The 19,697-nt window shown below is 41.2% G+C and overlaps 1 protein-coding gene across 3 annotated transcripts in view; it reads left to right on the top strand.

The window, feature by feature from the left end:
- The window catches only part of cdk14 (cyclin dependent kinase 14), a 289,130-nt gene that overhangs the window by 167,949 nt on the left and 101,484 nt on the right, over positions 1-19,697 (top strand). For all 3 annotated transcript variants that reach the window (XM_078171996.1, XM_033640450.2, XM_033640449.2), the window contains 2 exons: positions 160-280; positions 8,201-8,294. In XM_078171996.1, the coding sequence (XP_078028122.1) occupies positions 160-280; positions 8,201-8,294 (215 nt within the window). The remainder of the gene's footprint in view (positions 1-159; positions 281-8,200; positions 8,295-19,697) is intronic.

The following is a 19,697-nucleotide window of genomic DNA, read 5'->3' as shown; positions in this document are numbered from 1 at the left end:
AAAATGTGTGGGAACCCTGTTAAAATCTCATCTAGTAGTCTATACTATATAGTGAGCGCCCAGCCCCTCTCCAGTGTTCTCCTTTGCTGTCAGAAACCTGGTGAAGGTCATCCAATGATAATGCTTTCTGAGACAGTGTTGTTGTGTTGCTCCCCTCAGGCCTGGCCAGGGCCAAGTCCGTCCCCAGCCATACCTACTCCAACGAGGTGGTGACCCTATGGTACAGGCCTCCAGATGTCCTGCTGGGATCCACAGACTACTCCACCTGCCTGGACATGTGGTGAGTACTCCTAACCCCTGACCCTGAAATCCCCCTCACTCTCTTTGTGTAATTAATCTTTGATTTATCCAGGTAGTTCCTTGAAGATATAGATCTGTTTTCTTTTTCTACACAAAACCCATTTCAACCCACTTATATGTAGCTCAATCTAACCCGAGGGTGTGTTCAGTGTAGTATGCTGTAGATTAGTCCTTGGATAAATATGTGCCCTTGATGGTAGTTGCCTCGTATGTATTTTCTCTCTGTGGTCACCCTTCTTCCCACTAATAGTGTTGATGTGGAGATGCAGAATCACACACATCCATCACATTCACACTTACACCCACAGATGGAGCTACTACAGATATGCATGAAGCAACTACTAAAATGCAGTGTGCTTATCATTTCATTGGACTCTAACTAGACTATGAACAACAGACACATTAGCAGGCATATTATCCCATGTCTAGATGTGATATAAATTAAAGTAGGGCTGCATGATTTGGGAGACAAATTTAATCTCATTTTTAATGCAGTTAAAATTTACAATTAAATTTTGCTTTTTTTCATTCCAAAAGGCATCTTAGCAAGCCAAACCTTAAGCCGAAAACACATCAAGCAGTGGCAATGGGAAACTCGCCGTGGTAAATACATCTGCAGCCAGGATGCTCATTCATGTGTTTCAGATGGGAAGAAATTCTTTGTAACATAGGTCACCATGTCACAGCAGTCACAAGACTCAGTTTACTGATTGGCTGTGGGTATTCTCTGGCTGCAATTCACCGCTAAAAGTTAAGCTAACCCCAGCCTTTCTGTTGGCCACACTTTGCCACAGACTCATCTGGCTGGCAGCAAGAGCTTTCCACAGCAGTTGCATGGCAGCTCGCCGCAGCCTGAACTTCTCCATTGCTTGGTGTTTTTTCAGCGTTAGCTAATTATCTGTAGAAAAAAATAGCAATTGAGCTAACATAAGGCAATATAGTGCATTAGTGGTGTACTTCCTCAACCAGCATTTGTATGTGGGGCCCATGTGGGTAGTAAATGGGTTGAAAAATCGGCCATATATGGAATTGTCCATAGGCTTGGTGTTGTCCCAATGCCAACTGCCCACATCGATGATCTTACCCAAGTGGGCTGCACATGGTTATGCTATGGCTACTGGGCACAAAGTGTGTATGAGCCCAAACTGTGCATCTTATCTGGGGGCTACTTAGGTAAACCCACCCATGAGGGCAATTGGTATGGGGACAATATGTAACCCATGAACAATACCAAAAATGGCCCATTTTCCAGCCCATGAATTACCCACATAGGCCCTATGTACAAATGTTGGCGGGCCAGTTCTTAACATTCATTATTAAAACCAAACTTGACATTATTTTAGTGATAACAAAGATACCGTTTTTATATCTTACAGCCCCCCTTAATACTGTTCAGCACAATAGCTGCCTCAGCTAAGGTTAGTGAGTACGTTTACATGGACAGTTTAATTCCCTTTTCATTCGGAATGAAAGTTCATTCCTATTAAAAGTGATCTTGTAAACACCTAATTCGGAATGCAAATGGCCAATGCGATTGAAAATTCAATCTGATGTAAAGGGCTAGAGTATTCCGTTTCTAATTCCGAATGAAAGAATTTCTCGCACTAGTATACACTCATTCCTCTTTAAGTTCATTCCGGTCTTTCTGCACATGCTCGTTTCCTTGCCCTTCTGGCGCAATAACGTCTATAGCACGCATAGCAACGAGCTGAGAGAGAGCAGTCGGACTCTTCTCCGTCGTCCTTTGTTGTTTTCTCCTGGTAAATGTAAACATGTAACATCCGCCCTCCCCCTATCCAATCAGAAACCTCCCCTGCCCCAAACCTTGCGCGGACCCGAATACAGGTGATTAAAAGGCGATAAAACTGATCTCCCATGTAAACCCTCATTCGGGACGAATATTTCACATGTAAACTACCTGGAAAAACTTAAATTCCAAATGATTTCATTCAGATTTATTTCATTCTGAATGAGAAGCCATCATGTAACCGCACCCATTGTCACAGTCTGACAGGATGGGCTGCTTTCACATCACCAAATCCAGAAAGTCATGATTCAGAGGTTTCCAGGCGATGAATATAAAACAGGCATATGATGTGCATAGTGCTTAAATTTGGAAATTGTAGTGACTTTTTACTATCTGCCAGCTCACTTAACATATACCAAGCTGACTGCTAACCAGCTCCTCTGGTTAGAAAATGACAAGAATTAAATATGTATTGTACATATTTTCTATGCACAGAGAGACTTTTTTAACAGAAAAACATACAGTCATTCCATGCTTTCCATTAATTATACATATAAGCAGCTGTGCAGTGTGTTCTGGTAACCCTGCATGCATTCTGTGAGAGAGGGCGTTACATTGGCTGCTCCTCTATTGCATTAGGTTGAGGTTCAGGCAGCCAATTCGTTGCCTCTGGAAAATCAATTGAAAATGAAGCAAACAGGCTTATTTCTCACCTACTGTCAACTATTTTTGTAGTACAGTGAAAACCATTTAAAGTCATCATGTCAGCCCAGGTCCAATTGATCATCATATGTGGATGCTAATGATCACCGATTTTCCCTCTTTGTTTTCATTTCTCATGCATAATACTGTCTCATTTACATTTGTATATTTATTACCTTATATTACACATTCTGTAAGCAGACTACTTGATTAATAAAAGTAAATAATTTAAACAGTTTTAAACAGCATTTGTATAGGAATGATTGTCCCAAGCTTTTTGATGCATATAGATGGTTACTGCACTGTAACCTATATCACAATAAGCTTTTTCCACTGTGTAAAAGAACATTTCCAAATGAGCCACCATGTTGATTCAGTCTGAAATCTGGGAGCAGAGAGTCGACCAGTGAAAGCACACCCATCAGGCGTCCAAAGCTGGGATGTGGTGTGACCCCTTGCATCCACAAACTCCCCTGTGGACACGCACCATTAGTGATGTTGCATCTGATACCAGAGCTTTTAGACATGTTTGAGATACATTAAGATAATTATATTGTTGATAACTCTTAAAATTGGCCTAACATGTAGCATTAATGCAACAAATTAGCAAAGATACAGGAAAATAAATATACAAATGGTAATCAATCATGATGGCTTAACAACACGTACAAAAAAAAGATCAAACTTTATTATTAAAATGATAAATTATGTTCTGGAAAAAAACATAAAAAAAATAAACTAATGAGACAGATTTCAAGAATTTGAATTTTTGCCCAATTCGTCATCTGGTAGTTTTAGCTCATTTAGAAGTAAGACTTTAAATCAAGTTGAGCAAAACTGCAGCAAATGCTCGAACAGGAGGTGGAAAATGAGTATACCCCAGAGATGGAGGTATCTGTTTCCCCTGCTAGACCAGCCATTCTCCACCTAGTGTCCCTTTCCCCCGAGGCTTTCTTCCAGCACTACTTGGTGACCCCTTCTGTCTGGGCAGTCAGCAGGGACATTCCATGAACCCCAGCTGCATCCTGCAGCATCCAATTACAGAACAGTTGGGGGCTTTGGGGGTCTGGGAGGCAGAGGGATAGTGTCTGCTTCAAGGGTATTTGCAGGTGGGCAATCTATAGTGTGGCGTTCCATTCCACTGAGATTCACCCTGCGACACACACACACACACGCACACAGTCACCCTGGTCACTTAGGAAGCAGTCTTCCATGAAGAAACATCTCTTCCAGGACCAAAAGGTTGTGCAGATCTGTCTTCCTGCCATGAGAAGCATCCATCACAGCAGCCTACAGGTTACAGGCTGCCATCTGTGAGGAGAGGGGATGTGATGGAAGACCGGCAAAGAGCTGCTCTATTTTTAGCTTCCTGCAGCTCTCACTCACGTCCGTCAATCATAGTCAACACTGAGATCACTCAGGTGTGGTCATGCACAGATTAATGTACAGCTGTAATTATGGTAGGCTGAAGCGCATAACAACTTCAACTAAAATGGCAAGGCTGGTGTTATTCTCTATTTCTATGCCTCTGCGCTGCCGATAGCCATGACCAGAGGAATTATGTTTTCAGGTTGTCTGTCTGTCTGTCTGTCTGTCTGTCTTTCCTTCCTTCCTTCCATCCTAATTTTGCGATATCTCAGTAACAACTTGAGAGAATCTCTTCAAATTAATCTCAAATACTCACCTGGGCCCAAGGATGTACTAATCAGATTTTGGTCTGTAAAAGTCAAGGTCACTGTGACCTTGCATCCATCCCATTCTTGTAAGTGCAATATTTCAATAAGGCTTTAAGGGAAATGTCTTCAAATTTGGCACTTAAACTCAAGGATGAACTGATTAAAATTTGATTTTCTTCTATACATATATACTTCATTCTAAAAAGACTATTCATTTATTTCCTTAAACAGCTGGTCACTATAGTTTTTAACAAACCTTACCCTTACTCAAACAGAAAGAAACAAAATCAGTGGAAGACTCCACTGTGGAGCTCTACAGTACAGATGAATAGGATATATCAGGCTTTGATATATACACCAAGAAATTATATTTACACCTCATATCTAAGTGTACAATTTGACACTCCAAGCTCAGTAAAAAAAAATAATAATGAAGCGCATAAATATATTTTGGAAGGAAACTATCATGTCTCTGACTGCTACTCCAAGGGCTTCTCTGTGTACCCACTGATACATCATCTGACTAACTGTCAGAAATAACCTACCTCAATTCTCTAAATGGTAACTGTGGCCCACTGTAACACTCTGTCAGGATGAGTGTGTGAAAGTGCACAGAGAAGAGATGTTAAGAGAGCCAGACAGGTCACTGTGAGCAAGTGTCCAAGGGTTTGACACCAAGGACACCAAGTGGGGTATTTCAAAGAGGGCAAATGAGTAAAACAGAGTGAGAGATGAAAAAAAGAAACCAGGGAAATTATTAATTTAGCACCGGAGTGATTTTCCTTTGCTCAAAATTATTTATTCTTTGTTCCAATTTTTCTGTGCTCACAGTGTCCCATTGCACCTGTCAGAAATGAGACACAAATATAACTTCACCGTCAGTGAGATCGGTTCATTGGTGGATTTGGTTTTGTCAATGGATTTGTTAACACAAAATATAGAATACTGCCAGCGTTGCAAATCAACCTCCATGTGGCATCTGTATCAAAGTGAAGAAAAAAGACAGTAAATCATATTCTCAAACTGATTCTGTAACCTCAGCTTGAACTGTTATATTGCTTGGTGAGTGAGAGGTTTATCTCTCTGTCACTGGTACACAACATGTCATTAGAGTTGTGTTATTTATGTACTCTCTGAACCTGATTACATCTGGTATTAACATGCATTTCAGTGATTCGAACACAAGTGGACAGCCAACACACATTGCCATCCACAACTGTGCCTATCATAAGTCTCTAGCTTACTGCCTACATCACTTATACTAGAAGGTCAAAGGGCCCCACAAATAGTTTTTATGTCCGCACTCTCTAGCTGCTCCCTAACCGCTCTAGCAGTTGTGTAGGCTGGAGATCTTGCTGTAAGCAGAATTCAACATGTCTCCTTCAATAGGGGGAAACGATGGACTGTCACACAACACTTCATTAACTGTCTGTAAGCAAACAGGCCTGTATTTACTGAGGCTAATTTACTATGTGCTAAAACTTAAGGAGCGCAGCTGGCCCCACTGACTCACTGAATCACTGAGATGTTACAGTTACAGCCTCCAGTGGCTCTGATGCTTGAACCCGAAAGCATGACACAAAGACAGTCTGAGTGAGATCAAAGTTCTCCTTTACTGAGGTCCAAAAACAGGCAAGGGTCAAAACCACATAATCAATTAGAATAGGCTAACTTATCCAGGCAAGGGGCATGCCAAAAATCAACAATTAGGAAAAAGGAAAGCAGGTGAGTGTGTTGGCAGGGAAGGTCAGGTGATGGAAAAGGTGAGAAAGGGGTACTGTAGGACTGGAGGGAGTGGCTGGATCGGGGATTACAGGGAGGCCGTATCCCAGTGTTCCCCCCCAAAGGCCTAAGGCCTGAATACTCAGAGACTTAGGGTACAATCACACAGGGGCAAAACCTCCTGTTCACTTCCATTTCATACAAACAAAGGGGTGAATAAAACCTTTGCATATGGAGGCAAAGCAAATTTGCATCTTTGCATTGCATTGATTTCAACTTTGATGCACTTTGACATGCACAGTCTCTGCTTCAACCAATAGCAAAGGAGTATGTAGTATTTGGAGTAGACAGAGATTGTTGCCACATTAAACCAGCTGATATCATATGATATTGGCCATGAAAAATACAACCTGCCCCACATGAGAGATGCTGCCTTGCTGGCAGTGAGTCTGGGAGGCAGGCATGGAAGATAAGAAAATGGAAAATTATACCAATAAATCACATTTTGCTGTATTTATTAACATGCTAGCTAACATTAGCTGGCATGCTAGCTGTCCATTTGTGTACAATATCTGTACATAAATAAATGCATACAAACATATAAATACTTCCTCACACATTATATGCAGGGTATACAGTTAACAAGTTTAGATTATTGTGACCAACCTCACTTTGGGGATGAATTAAGTTCTTTCTATTCTTTTCAATTCTATAATCTAAACCTGTCAATTGTATACCCTGTATATAATTATACTGGTGCTGAAGTGGTTGGGATGAGAGTCAGCACATCCACGTCTGAGGCCATGGAGTAGAGCCGCTGCTCCTTCGTGTCGAAAGGGGCCAGTTGAGGTGTTTCGAGCATCTGATTAGGATGCATCCTCGGTGCCTCGTGTTGGAGGTGTTCTGGGAACGTCTCACCGGTAGGAAGCCCCAGGGTAGACCCAGAACATGCTGGAGGGATTACATATCTCGTCTGGCCTGGAGCACCTTGGGGCCCATCTGGAGGAGCCTGAAAGCATCGCTGGGGAAAGGGAGGTCTGGGGTGCTTTGCTTGGCCTGCTGCCCCAGCGACCCGGCTTTGGATAAGCAGATGAAAATGAATGGATGGGTGGATGGATGGATGGATGGATGGATGGATGGATGGACCTTTCTTGTTAAGTCTGGTCTTATATACCTTCTCTCACTGTTAGAGGAATTCATCCAGTATTATAGGTATATCATATGACTGGCCCGACAGCAAAGTGATTGACAGGTACAACCCTATAGATGAAATGGGATTATTTGGATGCTGACCTCATACTCACACCCTTCAGGTAATGTCTGTATGCTCCAGTAGACATACTGGATGCCGAGATCAGAGCTGTGCCATGAAGATGGATGCATCTTCATGATACAGGATTACATTCACGACAGGCTTCATGACCATTGAAATGGAAAGAATGTGGACATTTTGAGGGATGAATTTATAGTTTAATTATTCTCTCTTTCTGTCTCTTTCTCTCTCCCTGTCTTTGCATTGCTGGTGTTTGGGCTCAGAGGGAGCGAGCACTGAGGCAGAAAGTGAATCTGTCAAGAAACAATAGCCCTTTGGCAAATGAGCACTGACAACAGTTTACACATGCACATGCACACACACACACACACACACACACACACACACACACACACACACACACACACACTTATTGGACTTGATACTTCTCAGTGTAACAACTCCTCACAGGTTGCATTGATTTACCGATTTACTGATTTCAACCTACACTTAAAGTCTAACAGCCTATAGGAAGAAAACATATCAATATCTTCTCAGAATGACTTTCACTCTGAGGCTTGTTGAGGTGATTACTGTAAACAGTGAGCATTGCAGATGTATACAAAGACCCTACCAGTCATTGTTAAACCTCAGTTGTGTTTTTCACTGATTGTAATGATGGTGCTGTTATATTTGGCAGCAAAGCTGTCAGTGATATCAGAATAAATTAAAACAATCCACTGTTTGAAACGGAGCCAGTATTGAATGGGAGGCCTTATCATGTGTTGTTCTCTTTTAAAGGGGAGTGGGCTGCATTTTCATTGAGATGATCCAAGGAGTGGCTGCCTTTCCTGGGATGAAGGACATCCAGGACCAGCTGGAGAGGATATTCCTGGTGAGTCACTGATGCTGCAGTGTCTAAGTTCGTGCGCTGTATGAGTGTGTTATGAAGGCAGCTATTGTAGAAAAGCTCGTACCCTGCGGCCTGCACCAGTACTGCTGGATCTCCTTTCCTTTCAGTCCAACAACAGCAGGAATATGGCTGACACATAGAAAACTGTACCATAGACATATAAATCATGAAGGACTGTGAAAGGACTTCTAAATTTTGAGCCTGCTCTGGACTTCAATAGATCAGGAGTCAGTGGTTGGATATTAAACCCAGCCTGCACTAATCGACATAATATCGACACAATTTGTCCATTACTTGCTGGGGAAGAAAAACATGCTATAAGAAGTTACTGCAAAGTTCTAACTTGTAAACTCTTGTAAACAAGACCTGACAAATAATTAAATGCCAACTTCCAACACTCGACAGTTTAGACATATGGACATATTTTGGTCAGTATTCAAAAACAGTGCATATGGACAAATCTGTGCTTAAGTCCATGCATACAAACATTTTAAAGCCAGGACTCATCAATATTTTCTTGAATTTGTCCGTACTTTGCAAACACCATTAGACCTTCCTTAGACCATGTGCATGCACAAATGACGAAGGTCCAGCTGTCTTTGAAAATGTAAACACACACCCTTTAACTAAATGCATAATATATAAGACCCATATTCATTAAAAAAGGCTTTAATAGACAACATCATGTAAAACCATTAATTAACTAATGCATAAAATAACTATGAAGCTGACGCCCTTTCATCCTCATTAATTATTGTTATAATTAAAATATTCAACTGTGGCAAAAAAAGTGCCCCAGTGCTTGCTCACAGTGGAGTTTATGAGAATGTCTATATTGAAATGTAACAGTTTTGGTTTTCATTGGTTTTATCGACTTGGTTTATAATACCTGGCTACCACCAATTTCTAGTTCCATGAAATTGCACATTTATGAAGATTATATAAAAGATTCTGATTTACCTCCCAAGCAGAAGTTAAGATGACATATCTTGCTGGAAGTTATGGCAGCCTGTGCTTTCAGGAAAGAGCACATCAGAGACTGACATAAGATGCTGGATTGGAATGACGAGTGGCTTATTAGCTGTTTCCCACTGCCAAGACATTCATATGCGCATAGAAACAGCTTCCCCACTTTCTCCAAGATACACTTCTAGACAAATGTATTTCCTTTTATAGAGAAATGGGGATGTGACAGTATGCTGATTGCAAATAGCAAGCATGCGATTGTAGACAGTATGTCGGCTTGCTGAAGCAAAAGAGGCGTGACTGATGTGACATGTAACGCAGCAGCATCAGCCTCTACTGTAACATACAACAAACCCGTTGGCAGCACTTTATGAAATCAGCAAAACATCACACCCGTGTCACCCATGATCCTGTCCCTTTTATACAGACGTTGTTGCGGCACTGTTACTACCTCCAATGCCCACTTAAAAGCAAGACAACTCTGTCCGCCCATTCTGTGACTGTACCTTTTATACAGAACGGCGAGGCAGAATTACAGCATGAAATTCCTGCCTTGAAGTGGCAGTGTAAAGGGGGCTTAGAATGATTCTGATTCACTGACATACGCATGGCGGTAAGTACAAAATTGGCCAGTGCACATGCGTCATTACTGTGATGGTAATTTTACATGCACACTTATTTAGTTTGCAAAGTAAGGCCATTTCTACGCACATATTAGTGAATGAAGCCTAATCACTTTCTGTAACATGAAAGAGCATTATTTTTAAATGTATCCTTTTCCGCCCGATTATGCACCTACAGTGCAACTCTTAAACTCCTAGATTTGCTGACACGTGAAGCCTTATGTTTTACCTGTAAGACTCACATGCAGAGCGTATCTCGTGCTTTGCTGCTGACAGCTCTGTCAGCTGACGTGTTGATCACAGTGGACAGCAGTAGAGGAGGAGGTTGCAGCTTATGATCTGGTTCAGGAGTAGCATCCATCACCAGAGCTGAGAGTGTCAGAGGAGCAAGCAGAAGCAAAGATGGAGAAACAGAGCAAGCGCCTGCCCTGTTTCTCTATCACCCTTCTCCTTATTTCCATTACAGTTAGGTTTGCAGTGAGGTAAGTCTGACGCAAGTCTGGGTTTGTGGAACTTTGTATTCTGCCATGTTGTTATCTCGTACAGTGACACAGCAGCAATGAAAAAGTCTGATGCTTTCTACTTGTCTTTTTCAAGCGGCGCTCATAAGCTGCAAAATGCTTGCATTTAAAACACCATACAGGTAGATCAGGCTCATTTATCTCTGTGTATTATGTGAGAAATGAAACATATTTCAGTGAAACAGGCAAATATCACCTGGAGCATGAATCTTAGTTTGTGTTGCAACATGCTGATGGCAGGGTCAGAATGTGGGATAAACACCATGAATCATTACTTTCTCTGTGCCTTGTAGTAAAGCTACAGGCTGATAGTCTAATGATGTGTGTTTTCTACACACACAGTCGACCTGTTAATATCAGTCTAGTCTCAGTTTTCTGCCACAGTATGCACCAGCACTGATGCTGACCAGGTGTATCCATCTGTGGCCAGTCTGTTTGAAATTGGAAAACCTCCAGCAGGATATCACAGTGTGTCACAAAGCACCTATCATCTCAAGATGCTCCCGGGAATGTTTCAGTCACATCAACAGAGTGCTTTTAATTGAGAAGAAACACAGAGTTTGTAGCATAAATGCAAATGATGATGGTACTGAGTCAACATGGACCAAAGATTCACAGTAATGTGGCTTACCTGACAGCTGAATAATAGTATAGTGGCTATTGAGTGATTACGTATGTACTGTATGTATATCTGCATTGGATTACAGGCTGATATGTGTATATATACAGTACAGGCCAAAAGTTTGGACACACCTTCTCATTCAATGCGTTTTCTTTATTTTCATGACTATTTACATTGTAGATTCTCACTGAAGGCATCAAAACTATGAATGAACACATGTGGAGTTATGTACTGAACAAAAAAAGGTGAAATAACTGAAAACATGATTTATATTCTAGTTTCTGCAAAATAGCCACCCTTTGCTCTGATTACTGCTTTGCACACTCTTGGCATTCTCTCCATGAGCTTCAAGAGGTAGTCACCTGAAATGGTTTCCACTTCACAGGTGTGCCTTATCAGGGTTAATTAGTGGAATTTCTTGCTTTATCAATGGGGTTGGGACCATCAGTTGTGTTGTGCAGAAGTCAGGTTAATACACAGCCAACAGCCCTATTGGACAACTGTTAAAATTCATATTATGGCAAAAACCAATCAGCTAACTAAAGAAAAACGAGTGGCCATCATTACTTTAAGAAATGAAGGTCAGTCAGTCCGGAAAATTGCAAAAACTTTAAATGTGTCCCCAAGTGGAGTCGCAAAAACCATCAAGCGCTACAACGAAACTGGCACACATGAGGACCGACCCAGGAAAGGAAGACCAAGAGTCACCTCTGCTTCTGAGGATAAGTTCATCCGAGTCACCAGCCTCAGAAATGGCACGTTAACAGCAGCTCAGATCAGAGACCAGATGAATGCCACACAGAGTTCTAGCAGCAGACCCATCTCTAGAACAACTGTTAAGAGGAGACTGCGCCAATCAGGCCTTCATGGTCAAATAGCTGCTAGGAAACCACTGCTAAGGAGAGGCAACAAGCAGAAGAGATTTGTTTGGGCCAAGAAACACGAGGAATGGACATTAGACCACTGGAAATCTGTGCTTTGGTCTGATGAGTCCAAATTTGAGATCTTTGGTTCCAACCGCCGTGTCTTTGTGAGACGCAGAAAAGGTGAACGGATGGATTCCACATGCCTGGTTCCCACTGTGAAGCATGGAGGAGGAGGTGTGATGGTGTGGGGGTGTTTTGCTGGTGACACTGTTGGGGATTTATTCAAAATTGAAGGCACACTGAACCAGCATGGCTACCACAGCATCCTGCAGCGACATGCCATCCCATCCGGTTTGCGTTTAGTTGGACGATCATTTATTTTTCAACAGGACAATGACCCCAAACACACCTCCAGGCTGTGTAAGGGCTATTTGACCAAGAAGGAGAGTGATGGAGTGCTGCGGCAGATGACCTGGCCTCCACAGTCACCGGACCTGAACCCAATCGAGATGGTTTGGGGTGAGCTGGACCGCAGAGTGAAGGCAAAGGGGCCAACAAGTGCTAAACACCTCTGGGAACTCCTTCAAGACTGTTGGAAAACCATTTCAGGTGACTACCTCTTGAAGCTCATGGAGAGAATGCCAAGAGTGTGCAAAGCAGTAATCAGAGCAAAGGGTGGCTATTTTGAAGAAACTAGAATATAAAACATGTTTTCAGTTATTTCACCTTTTTTTGTTAAGTACATAACTCCACATGTGTTCATTCATAGTTTTGATGCCTTCAGTGAGAATCTACAATGTAAATAGTCATGAAAATAAAGAAAACGCATTGAATGAGAAGGTGTGTCCAAACTTTTGGCCTGTACTGTATATATATATATATATATATATATGTATGTGTGTGTATATATATATACATATGTATATGTATACACACACCGATAATAACCTGCTTTTCGTGGCCAATATCCGATACGATAACCAATAATTTCACATATTTGTGTTTTTAAAAGAAGTGTATAAGCTGTCGTTTATGTGCACCTGAGGGTAAGAAAGGCTCAGACATAGTGAGAAAATATGGCTGATTTAACATTCCACATCTCTGACCTAACCAAATCCAACTGACATCACTGTTGCTAACACAACAAAAACAAAGAACATATATCATGCATCCCTATTACCTATTTTCCCTCTTACCTGTAGTGCTATTTATCAGTCTACATTGTGTTGTTGTGAGTTGCTTAGTGTTGGAGATATTGGCCATAGAGATGTCTGCCTTCTCTCAAATGTAATTGAACCACCATTACCTTCTTCCCAACCACACTCACCAACTGTACCACCTCACAGAAGGAAGTGTGCATCTACTGCTAGCTCACCTAGTGCCACTGAGATAGCTAACATTACAGCTCAGCCGAGGAGAATGCCGTTAAAGTTTCACAAGCAAAAGCTTCTTATCCATGAGTAGATGCGCTCTTTCTTCTGCACGGTGATACGGTTGGTGGGTGTAGTTTGGTAGACAGAAAATAGTTCCTACATGAAACTGCTCACAACAAAGTCTGTGGATTATCTTGAGTAAATTTTTGGGCAATTTGAGCACCACAAGCTGAGTGCCATCTAGTTCCATTATATTCAAGAAAATGCAGACATCTCTATATTTCCAACACTTGGCAACTCACACCAAAACAATCTAGATTGATAAATAGATTACAGGTAAGAGGAAACATATGTGTTTTACTTTGGGGTGAACTGTACCTTTAAAGGGAAGTGAGGTATCATGAATCCTTGAATCGCCTGATCTGCCATCTCCCCATATAATTTCATCCCCAATCCCTTAATTGAAGCGGAGTGTAGCAGGGCAGACATAATGGATTTATATTCATAGGCTGGAAGGGCCTGAATAATTAATGTAGAAAATTACAGAGACGAGAGTATGAAAGGGTTCAACCAGGGAAGAAGTCAAGTATGGAGACAAAGCATGTTCACTGCTGTTTGGCCTGTGGGCTGCAGGGTAAAGATATGCATCTGAGATTGGATGGATTTTGGATGAAGGGATGAGTGGAGGTGGAGGAAGCCCTGCAGGCAGGGGATCTTTCACAAAGCAGGGAAACCTAGCAGGAGGAGAGGCAGATGAAGAAAAATGCTTCTTATTGATTGTCTTTTACGCCAGAGGGGAAAAGCAGGGCTTCTTGTGCACATCTGTAAGAGGCTTCAGTCCTCAGTGATCCCGGCTCCCCTCTCAGACACAAAGACACTCCATGATTGGACGAGAGAGGAGGGAGGTCCGACAGTGGGATGGCCGCTGGCCAGGCTGACGATGAGGCTCAGCTGCACGCTGCCTCCCCACAGAGGCTTGCCAATTTGGTCAGAAATCTTTCTTTTTTCTAACTCTCTGGCGCCATCATGGAGGTCCATTGGAAAATTGAATGTATGCAACAAAAAAAAAGACATAAATGACAGTCAGGCTAAACAAAGAGCCTGAATACCTGACAGAGAATACCTGATAAGAAGTAATTTGGCAAAATTGTAAATCTATTCAGAAGCACAGGGACTAATTAATTCTACAAGTAGAGTCTTTAAAGAGATGATTGACTTCGGTGAATCTGAACTAACCCTTTTAAATCTCAAGGTGACATAATAACACAAACATACTAACTGATGGGGGCAGCAGTAGACCAGCAGCTCCCGTGCTCAGCAATGTTGAATGATGTTTTTTTTTCCATTGAGTCTGGCTTTACACAGAGCCATATAATGGACTCAGTTCCCTCTCAGGAATTGCTGTGTGACGGCAAGGTAAAGCTGTGGAAATATTCTCAATATAGTGTACACTTAAACTGTTGCTGATTTTTTTAGGTGGGACTTTTTACTAGATAATTCAGTGAGCTGGTTTTAGAATGTTAAGCTTGTCACCTGTTTCTACAGCCAGCCAATCTGCCTGTGGTGAAGTCCGCTGGTCAAGTGTAAATGACCACAGATGGTGTGTTCGCTTACTGCGGCGTGGTCGGAGCCCTCTGTTAATGTCCTCACAGTGTGCCGGTGTCGAACAGTGGTTCGATGCTGCTGCTTGCTGTATGTGCTTATGCCTCCCTCACACACACACATTCTCATTGACTGATTAATTGGCGCTGGTTATTCATATTAATGTGGAATATTTTATGAATACAGTCCATCTGATGCTGGTTTTGTTTATGTTTTCTGCCATTTCATCACTACGACAAATGCAACTGTAGCCAGTATCTCACTATCACTCATTCATCATTCATATTTTAAGAAGCTACGAATTATATTCAGCCACAACATAAGCCTGAAAAGCTGGAAATCAAGTTACAGAGAGTTGTTGTATAGAGATGATACACTGTCTCATCTAGGTCCATTGGTGTGAACTGGCATGTTTTTAGAACATTGCATAACAGTGCGTTGCCTGTTTCAACTCATCTCATTGCCATCCTTGGTCTGAACTAGGCTTAACCTTAAAATAAATGAGCTTCCGACTGTTGTGTCACATCACATAACATCAGAGGTCTCTGTCCACACTCAATCCCTTAAATGTACAATTCTGTTAAATCAAATCAAATCAAATCAATTTTATTGATCCTTTCCAGGAAATTGATTTGTTGCTACAGCAACGACACAACAGCCACAACAACATGCAACCAAAAAGAACAACACAATACTTGTTCAATGCACCACATTATGTAAACAAACCACAAAGTTATCAGCTGTGTGCTCGAGGTCAGACTGAAGTCTTAACCGCATGGTTGAGTAACCTACTTGCTGTCTTCCTATGTTTGTAAGGTACTTCTTAAACAGAAAACACCTGTTTTTTTATTGTGATATTTACTGAAATAACATACAATATAGTCAACAGCAAGTAACGTTAGCAATGGTCATTTACCAGAAACTTTCAGCTCTCTCACAATCTCCAGTCAGCTGCCACCTTATTTTGGTTTTGCAGTGAAATGAGAAGGTTTCATATGGATAATTCCTCATTTCAACTTCATGACTCAGCTGTTCCTTGTCCATTGTTACCCTTCCAAGCAAGCGACAAATATAAATACAAATAAGGCATCTGACAGAAGCTGAGCTCAAAGTGGCCCACCACGTTGCTCGCAGTTATTTTAGGACATCTCTTTTGTCGGCTTTAAATAAAAAATGTTGCCATACTGGTACAGTTGAATTTTTCTGGAGAACTCTGCCATGTCTCCTCTCGTCACCCCAAAAAACACAGTAAACAAATTACAGCTTGCACAGCTCTGCCACTCTAAACTCTAATGAAATTTGATCTCCTTCATGTTGCCCTGCTTCGCTTCGCAGTAAATTGGGCCAATTAGATCCTATTGCAGGGATCCACAACCTTGACTATCAAAAGAGCCATTTTTGGCCAAAAAAAAAAAAATTCTGGAGCTGCAATATATATTTGTGCCTTATATTGATGGCAACACAGCCTATTTAATCAACATTAAATATGCCTATAAACATTCCTAAAAGGTCTAAATGAGCCTTTATCAGTATGTTTTACAACAAAGTAGCTACTCTGCAGTTGGCTATTTATGATTATTTGATACTTAAACTTTGCAGCGTTAGTGGTAAAAGCAAACAAATCTGTCCACTTTCTTTAAAATTCTCTACTCTCCTCTCCCTAGATGTTTTCTTTTTTGGATTTGGAAACAATAGCTAGCCTCACTTAGGAGCCTCAAGCTTAGCCATTGCTATTGGGAAAACAGACTGTAGACGTATGACGCACATAGCTGAAGATATTAAAACTTTTTTTTTTTTTTTTTTTTTTTTAGCATACAGGCTACACATTCATACAATTGGAAAGTCTAAGAATCATTTTAGGGCCACAACAATGATAAATGAAAATTAAAATGTTAAAAAATACCTGTTTTTCATTTCTATAAAATTTTTTGTCAAATCCACAGGGAGCCACTGGAGAAGGGCCAAAGAGCAGCATGTGGGTCCTGGGCTGCAGGTTGCCTAACCCTGCTCTAGTGGCTCTGTTAGTCTGTTTAAAAACATAATATTATGTTAATGACGTTATAATATTGCTTATTGCTAATGCATTGCAAATATGATTTTCTTAGTGCTGTGATGCCGTCAGTACAGGTTGCTGATTAAGACTACTTCTAAGTTTGCCACAATGTATAATAAAGACAAATGCCAGTTCAGACTGTTTGCATAAAATCAAACCAGTTTGACCTTGTACACAGCACTGGACCATTAAAACTGGAAATCAACCCAACTCTTGTAAACAGCCTTGGGTTTTTCGCCAATCTCTTTTCAAAAACACTATGACATAAGATTTAAGGGTCTATTTTAATGACCCAAGTGCAAGTGGGGCATGAAGCTATGCTTGCCAAAAATGTTACAGATTCTGTAAGAATCAACACAGACTGGTTTACCAACATTTCTGCTTTAACAACACTCCACATTTATTGTTTAATGTTTATTTAAATGCAACTTCTGTTGGAGAGTGTTTAATTAGATCTTTTTGTCTTTACCTCATTAATAAATATTGAGATTGTGCTTCTTCTGTGCAGTGAGGAATAAATGCCATCATTTCACTTTAAGTTTAACCTCCAAATAAAGTGGTTGGATATCAGAAGTTTCTGTAAACCTAACTTCACCTTAACTTCCATAAACATAACATTAAGTTTCTTTAATGTTTCAGCTATTTTCCCTGGTATTTGTATTCAAATGTGCCTTTGTTTACAACTCAACTACATAAATATATTCCATTACCTAGGAAATACTGATGGGCAAAAGTGAACCTTTGCTATTTCTCATCCAAATCACATTCTGTGTTTTGGTTAGTGTGTGTTCAGCTGTCAGCTAGAAGTAGAAGAGGCGGATGAATATGGAAATGTGGAAGTGCGCGGCTTGGCGAGGCAATGTGCGATCACAGGACTAGCTCTACCTGTCAGAGTGAGCCTGATGTTGACATTTCCATCCATCTTGCCTGCTCTGCGGCTCTGGGGCCCTGCGTGTCTGCTGCTGGGCTGTCAGACGGGTCAGAGTTTGGATGCACAGCCTCAGAGACTCATGTGAAGGGCACCATCAATGAATTATGCGGAGTCAGAAGCATCTTAAAGGCCATGCTGTTTGAAGAGAGGAAGAGAAAGGTCAGCCTCCATCACTGTTTGAGAGGCACCCTGCCAGGAGTTGAGTCGGCACATTGAACACAGCGTCCGCAAAGCTGGAATGTCACAAGGTGGCCTGGAGTTTTTTCTCATGTCAGCCAAAGCTCCAGCGGAATCAGCCGTTCGCATTCATGTGGAAAAACAAGGGTTCTTACATGCAGCTTTAGCTTCAGAGTGTATGAGAGAGTATGTGGGAACTAAGTTAGTGACAAATGATTATTGGCTTTGCAAGTTTTATAAGCTATAGTCTAATGCTCTGAACAGAATAACTGATCCACAGGTCATGATGTGTATGTTGCTGCTGGTAATCATATTACTACTGAGACTCTTTTTTATTTCATGCATTCATGAAATTCATTCATTGTCAAAACCTGCTACCTATATTACCCATAATGCAACTCGACCCCCAACAGTTCAGTCAGAAATTCAGTTGTGTTATGCTAGTAGAGGCTGGTGTAAGCTCAGCCTGGAGCAAAGATGAGCAGCGGGCTACAGAGGTCTGGTAAGCTCACCTCTTGCCTGCCATACACTAGAAGACATTGAAAAGAATTTGGAAAGAATTTTAAAAGGCTTAAGTCTGGCACCCTCTACATATAATGACAATGTGAGGTTTAAGTCACCCACTATAAGATTGTGCAGAGATTGGGGATCCTGCAGAGTCACTATTTGCAAGACTACAACTAGATTACTTTTGAGATTATTTCCCATCCTGCTCTTGGTGGAAGACAGGCCAAACTTCCTTTAAGAAATATTAGATATTAACAATACCTAACGTGTCCGCAAAAACACATACCTCTAGAAACACAATACAAAAGGCATCATGTGTGCATAGTATTCTTGTTATATAATCCAAAATGATACATTGTATTTGTATAAAAACTTGAATTTTAGCTGTTGGGTTTTGGCAATGGGGGGTTAAACTGTTAAAAAAAAATGAAGATTTCTAACCAAAATAAGTGCTGGTTGATGGATAAGATACACACCAAATTAAACACTGACGCAGTCCACAACTCCACCAGTTTCCCCTCTTTTCACAGTCCAAGAGAACCAAAACTTGTTCATGTTCTTGCGCCTCCCTGATTCCCATCCGTGTTTACTGTCTACCTGGTTTGCTAATTCTTGGTGCTGGAGAGAGTGTACGTATTGGTTGTTGACAATGCTCACATCATCAAACGTCAGTATTTGCATAAGCCCAAGACTAAAAACTTACAATAAAACTTTACATGTGTCATTTTGTTGGAATGTCAAAGATGAGAAACCGTCTGACAGCTTGGACTGAGTTTTATGACCACTGTACACCAATTGATCGAGATCACAGTAGCGCACGACAGTTGAGGTAGAACTCTCATTATTTTATTCCAACATTTGGAATTTGTCTGCAACAGTGAAATCCCTTACAAATGTCATTTGGTGTATTGGTGTATTCAGTCCCAAATGATGCTGAGTCAAGTGACATTACTTGAGGAAATTTATCAGACTTAACTCCCTCTGGAGACACTAAAGGCTTTCTAAATTAGACGTGAAAACAGAGTTCCCTTTTAATTTATCCATCATCAACACCCAACACATACAGAATAATGGAGGCGGAGGCACAGAAAACACAAAATATGTTTCTCCCGGATTAATCCAGAAGAAACCCCTCAAACCAGTG

The sequence above is a fragment of the Epinephelus lanceolatus genome, chromosome 10 (genome assembly GCF_041903045.1).
Source record: "Epinephelus lanceolatus isolate andai-2023 chromosome 10, ASM4190304v1, whole genome shotgun sequence".
Lineage (NCBI taxonomy): Eukaryota > Metazoa > Chordata > Actinopteri > Perciformes > Serranidae > Epinephelus > Epinephelus lanceolatus.
Note: the sequence above shows the minus strand (reverse complement) of the source record. Positions and strands in the feature narration are given on the sequence as shown.